This window comes from Petaurus breviceps, unplaced genomic scaffold (genome assembly GCF_028583685.1).
Source record: "Petaurus breviceps papuanus isolate PSGF00001 unplaced genomic scaffold, PetGlider_PUasm1.0 90731, whole genome shotgun sequence".
NCBI lineage: Eukaryota > Metazoa > Chordata > Mammalia > Diprotodontia > Petauridae > Petaurus > Petaurus breviceps.
Window position 1 is genome coordinate 3,803,180 of NW_027187325.1, and position 6,485 is coordinate 3,809,664.

The 6,485-nt window shown below is 35.6% G+C and overlaps 1 protein-coding gene across 2 annotated transcripts in view; it reads right to left on the reverse strand.

Moving 5' to 3' along the window:
* CNTNAP5 (contactin associated protein family member 5) overlaps positions 1–6,485 on the reverse strand; it is a 934,370-nt gene that overhangs the window by 173,205 nt on the left and 754,680 nt on the right. For both annotated transcript variants that reach the window (XM_069066887.1, XM_069066888.1), the window contains exon 17: positions 3,151–3,369. In XM_069066887.1, the coding sequence (XP_068922988.1) occupies positions 3,151–3,369 (219 nt within the window). The remainder of the gene's footprint in view (positions 1–3,150; positions 3,370–6,485) is intronic.

The window sequence follows — 6,485 nt, forward strand, 5'->3', positions numbered from 1 at the left end:
TAGGAAGGAAGGAAGGAAGGAAGGAAGGAAGGAAGGAAGGAAGGAAGGAAAGAAGGAAGAAAATCACTTTGGCAATATAAAGGATGAAGTGAAATGGGGAGAAACTTTAGGTGAGGAGACTGATTAGAAGACAATAATCAAATGAAAGGTGATGAGGTCCTGAACTAAGGTTGGTAATTGGATGAATGAAATAATTGAGGTTAAATGGGAGAAATGATGTGAAGGAAGAGATGGAAAGATTTGACAACTGACTATATTGATATGTGGTGTGAAGAAACTTTAAGATTCAAGGGGAAGACTGAGTTTAATAACCTGAGAAAATTAAGAATAGTGGTCCCTGAAACATTAATGTAGAAGTTTAGAGGAAGGTGGTTTCGGGGAGTAAGCTCTGTTTGATCATATGTGAAATGCCTCAAGGATATCTATTTTGAAATGTTGAATAGGCAACTGACGATATGGAACCATAGCTCAGGTAAGAGAGTAGATTTGAGAGAGAAGTAGAACCAGGAAAACAACATACACAGCAATTATAGTAATGTATGCAAAAAGGACACTAAAATGAATGCTGTGTAAGCACCAATGGTCAATGGTAGCACCAGAGAAGAAAAATAAATACAATTTCCTTCTTTTGTTGGAGAGTTAAGGAATTGTGACTATGGAATGGCGAAAATACAGAGAGAAACTGTTGGTTTTTCTGTATGTTTTTATTTTTAGTTGTTTTTGGTTTGGTTTTTTTTTTTTGGCTTAATTACTTTCCATACCTACAAAGGAGGGCTCATGAAATTGGGTGGGTGAGTGGACAAAGGTTGTGATTTTCAAGTAATTAAAAAAAAACTCAGTAGTTTTTTTTTAATTAAAATAAATAATGAGAAATTGAGGATGACTAATAGGATGACACACAAGTCTGGAAGACTGGAAGTAGGATGTTTCTATCATAGGGAATTTAAGATAAGGGAAGGAGGATTTTGGTGGAAAGATAAAAAGTTTAATTTTGGACATGTTGATTTTAAGGTATCCAGATGTCACAAAGACACTTGGAGAGGAGAGACTGAAGGTAAGCAGAGAGGTTAGGGTAACAGATTTGAGAATGATCAGGATATAAATTTTACTTATATTCATAGGAGGTGATGAAACGATCCAGTGACATAGTTGGGCAGGGGAAGGGCCTAGGACAGAACCCTGTGGAACACAGACAAGTAAAGAGTATAATATGGATGAAGATCTAGCAATGTAAACTGAGAATGAGCAGTCACATATGTAGGAGAAGTAGGAGAGAATGATATCCCCCAAACCTAGAGAGCATAAAGGAGACTGTGATGAATAGTGTCAAAGGCAGCAGAGAGATCAGGGAGCACGAGGATTGAGGAAAGGACTTTGTATTTAGCATGTAAGGGATCACTCAGAACTTTGGACAGAATAGTTTTGGCAGAAGTACGAGTTGGAATCTGGATAGTAAGGAGTTAACAAGAAAGTGATAGGAGATCAAGTGGAGAATCTGCCAGTGGATGGGCTTTTCAAGAAGATTAACCACAAAAGGCAGAAGAGGGATATAGGATCATAGATAATAGGGAAGACTGGGAACATAGCATTTCACTATATATCTTTGGTCAGTCTTGGATCAAGTTTGTCTAGGGATTCAGATTCAGGAATAAGTTGAAATGAGTCATATAATTGTGGACCATAAAATGTAATATAATATTAAGAGGCATACAATTCCTAAATTTCAGAAGGAAAATAACTTAGAAAAAAACAATATTCTTCTCCATCACCTAAATCAATTCAATAATCAGCTATACTAGATTGTAAATGAATTACCATAGGGTAGTGGGAATTCTGCCCCCCCCCCAAATTCACAGTTATTAAATCCCCAGATACTGACTTTTAGATCTCAGGCAGCAAAGAAGCCAAATTTTTGTGCCCTTAATGGACCAGTTCAATCCACATAAAACAAGATCAACCTACTATATCCCATTCTTAACAAGAAGGTAAATTTAAGATACAGGTTCCTTTGGTAGAAGTAACACATTCACTTAAACTTATTTACATAGAGATGAGAAGGAATAAATACCTAGATCCTTTCCTGAGGCCAAATTTAAGTAGGAAAGACTAGAGAAGAAAAAAACTGTTTATACAAACTGATGCTGAGGAGAGCAGAACCGGGAGAACTTTGTACGTGATTACAGACACATTGTATGAGTGATGACTAACTTGGATAGACTGAGCTGTTCTCAGTAATGTAAGGTTATAAGACAACTCCAAAAGACACATGATGGAAAGGGTTATCCACATCCAGAGAAAGAACTACAGTCTGAATGTAGACTGAAGCAAACTACTTATTCTCTCTCTTTTTTTTGTTTCATTTTGTTTTTTTTTTCTTCTTTTTCATTGTTCACTCCATTGGTTATAATCCTTCTTTACAACTTACCTAATGTTTAATGTGGAGGTATTTGTAGATCTTGTATTTGATTGCATGCTGACCATGGCGTGGGGAGAAGGGGAAAAATTGGAACTAAAGGGATTGTGGAACTGAATGTTATAAACCAAAAGTAAATAAATAAATTTAAATAAAAAGAAAAAAAAGAGGTGAAAGAATGTAATATGAGCCTCAGAGTTATGAACATCATTTACTAACTTTACAATACTGTCAAATAATTCCTGTGTTCTGGGTAAGATTTAGATAGTGCACTACAACACTTGGATGGAGGAAATGAACTGGATCTTCTCATATTTTTCTTAATTGCTTTGAAGTTTACACTTAATAGAAGCATGACCTTGGACAAGTCACTTAACCCCAAATTTCCCTGCATACAAGAAAACAAAAAAAAAGCAAAAACAAAAATTTTAGGGGCATCTAGGTAGCACAGTGAATAGAGCACTGGCCCTCGAGTCAGGAGGACCTGAGTTCAAATCTGGCCTCAGACATCTGACACACTTACTAGCTGTGTGGCCTTGGGTAAGTCATTTAACTCCAATTGTCTTGCCTTCCCCCCTCAAAAAAAAAATAAAGAAGTTTGATTGGATATGATAGGAGGCTCAGAACAAGTCAATTACTCTCGGATTTGGACTTTGGTAGTGGTCATAACTATGATCTTGGGAAGTTAAACACATTATATATTGATATTTTATGACTTCTTGAAATAAGTTCCCTACCTACAAATAATTGACTGTTTAGCTGCAATCGAAAATGCCCCTCCTCTTGTGTCTCCAGTATCTTTGCTGGAAGGTCATCCACCTGAAGCAAAGTCTGTTTGAGATTTCTTTCAGCCCGTACATAATGCCACTGGTTGTCATTCAGGGCAGATGGAGAGAGAATTGTGAGCTCCATGGGGCCATTCCCAACATCAATGGCAAAAGTGACTTCTGAAGGAGCTGGAAGAGAAAATGGCGACTATTAGGAAAAAGTATAGGAGTACATTAATAATCAGTACATGAAAAGGCACATGGGCAATCAGTTTATCAAATAAAAAAGAATATCAGAGAATCATAGCATCTCATAATATAAAGTGACTTCATTTTAACTTTTCCAAACTATTTCTGAACAGAAATTTCATTCACAGTAACATCAATAAGTGGTGATCCAGAATCAAATAATAATAACAAGCATTTCCATAGTACTTTTAAGGATTCTCAAAGTACTAAATAGATGTTATCTCATTTGATACTCAAAACAATCATCTGAACATAGGTGCTATTATTATTTCCATTTTATGCATGAAGAAACTAAGACTGATAGAGGTTCAATGACTTGCTCAAAGAATTCATACTACTAACATCTTCTTGAAAACTCCATGGAGAGGGAAAATCTATTACTTCAGGAAACACCCCATTCCACTTTAAGACAGGTTTTATTATTAAAAAGTTTTTCCTTGCATTGTTCTGAAATATGCTTCTGTGGATTCTATCCACTGCTTTTAGATCTCCTCTCTGAGGTTATGCAAAATGTGTCTAATTTGTCTACATGGCAGTCCTTTAAATAATTGAAGAAAACTGTGATGTCTCTTTTAAGACTTTCTCTTCAGCTAAATAACAAAATCTCAGAGCTGGAAGGGAATTCACAGGGCATCTAGCTATATTCATCCTAGAAAAAAAATCCACTTTCTAATTTCCCTGACATATGGTTATCCACCCTTTTCTTGGAGAACTCTAATTACATGTAAACCACAACTTCTATTCCATTTTTATATAATTCTAATTGTCAGCACATGTTCCCTTACTCTTTTTTTTTTTGGTAAAAAATCATCCATTACTCCTCACTGCTCTCATACTCTGGGACCACACATGGCAAATCTGATCCCTCCTTCATGTGCCCTAAGCAAAAACTTCCCCAGTTATTTCAACAAAATTTTATATATGATTTAAAAAGGAAGTTTGTCAACAACTTGTTCACTTTTCTTTGAATATTGTTCAGAACACTGATGTTCTTTCTCAAATTAGGAACTGACACAATGCTTGAGATTTGATATTACTAGGGCAAGATGTAGCTGGGTTATAACTTTCCCTCTCTATGTTAACAAAGATCTCATTAGCTTTCTGGTGGTCAATTCACACTTACAACTCATCGTAAGTTTCTTACCCACTAAGAACCATAGAATTTTCACCTGAACCACTGGCTATTCATTCTTCCCCCATCTTGTATTTGTGAAAATGTTTTGCTTTTGTTATACTAAGTATAACATTTTATAATCATTCTCATTAAATTTCATCTTTATAAATTTTGACCAATGTTATAATCCTTCAATAAATATTTCAAAAAATTGTGACCCTATTGTCCAATATGATACCTATCCCTTCTGAGTTTATTAAATCTTAAAATCTAATAAGAATATGATCCATACCTTTATCCAAACATTGGAAAAATGTTAAATAGCACAAGTATAAGCACAGAAACTTGGAGAAATATGTTGAATATATCTTTCAAAGTTATCACTGGATGCTTAATGATTATTCTTTGGGTCCAGTAATTGAACGCATTTTAAAAGTTATTACTTTATAGGTCATATTTCTACATAATGTCTATAAAAAGGGCATAAAAGCTTTCATCAAATCTAGGTAAACTATACCTATAATTTAATAATATGATAAGGAAAGCCAAGTTATTTTGAAATGAGCTCTTTTTGTTGAAGCTGTGCTGGTTTTCACATTCATCACTTTCTCTTCCAGAAGCTCAATGACCATGTATTTCCTAATGTGTGGCAGAATTTTACCAGAATTGAAGCCAAGCTCATTGCTCTATAGTTTATAGATATTGTCCTCTTCTCTGTCAGGACTACTGTGATATGGTTAACAAACACACCGGTTTTGTGCTAAAATTCTGCTAATTAGTACCTGTGTAACCATAGGCAAGGTTCTTAAGTGCTTAAGGACTCTTATTTCCTTATCTGTCAAATGAGGGAATTGAACTAGATGGTTTTCTTACGTCTCTTATAATACATATGACACATGTCACTTATGAGTTCAATTCTTTAACCTTACAAATATTGCTATAAGTTTACTCTTCTTCAGTCCTATAACCCCTGTCCTAATATTTTCAATCTTTAAAAATAAATTACTAATAGTGGATTAGCAATCTCATCTGCCAAGTCTTTCTGTGGTTTAGGATGCTAGAACATCACCTCAGCCACGTACTCTTTCTGTGACCTTCTATTTCTTGGCTTTCAACACCTTTTTAAATATATGAACCCTTTCCTTTTAAGTAAATTCATCATTATTTTTATTATTATCATCATCATTAGATAAAACAAAGTAAGGTCAAGTATACTGAAGTTAACATTTTACTGAACATGTTTGGAAAGCAAAAGAGAAAGAAGGGTATTGGATAATGTAGAATCTACTCTAGGGTTCTCTAGCATTTTCTGCCGCCCCAAAAAAAACCTGACAGAATCTTAGAACTTTGAAGAGACCTTGGTGATCAACAGGTTCAATACCTTCATGGCAGAAATGAGGGCACTGAGATTTGGGGGGGTAAAGAGACTTATCCAAGGACAGAATGTAAGTGAGTGAGACAGAATTCAAAGTGGGACTTTTTTACTCTAAGTTGACTGCTTTTTCTATAATACCTGAAATAGTAATAATTTATACAGCAGGAGAGGTATTATGGAATCCATTGGGAAGAGAGAAAGTAGGTTGTCCCTATATTTTACTAGCTAGATTATTCCCCCTCCCCCTTCCAATTAAACTGAGTGGAGCCAGGTGGTGCATGCCTGCTGTCTCTGTTACTGTGGAGGTTAAGGATAGTCAATAACTTGAGCTCAGGAGTTCAGAATTGTGCAAGTTTAGAGCAAATCATGTCCCTAGTAAGTCCAACACCTCTATGGTGAGGCCTCAAGGGTGGGAGAAGAGTCAGACACCAGGTTGCCTAAAAAGAGGTGACTGAGCAGGCAAAAGCTTACCATTTGATCTTTAGTTAAATCAGGGAGTGAATGGCCTTTGTACTTTAGATAGGTAGATGAGAGAGAGAGAGAGAGAGAGAGAGAGAGAGAGAGAGA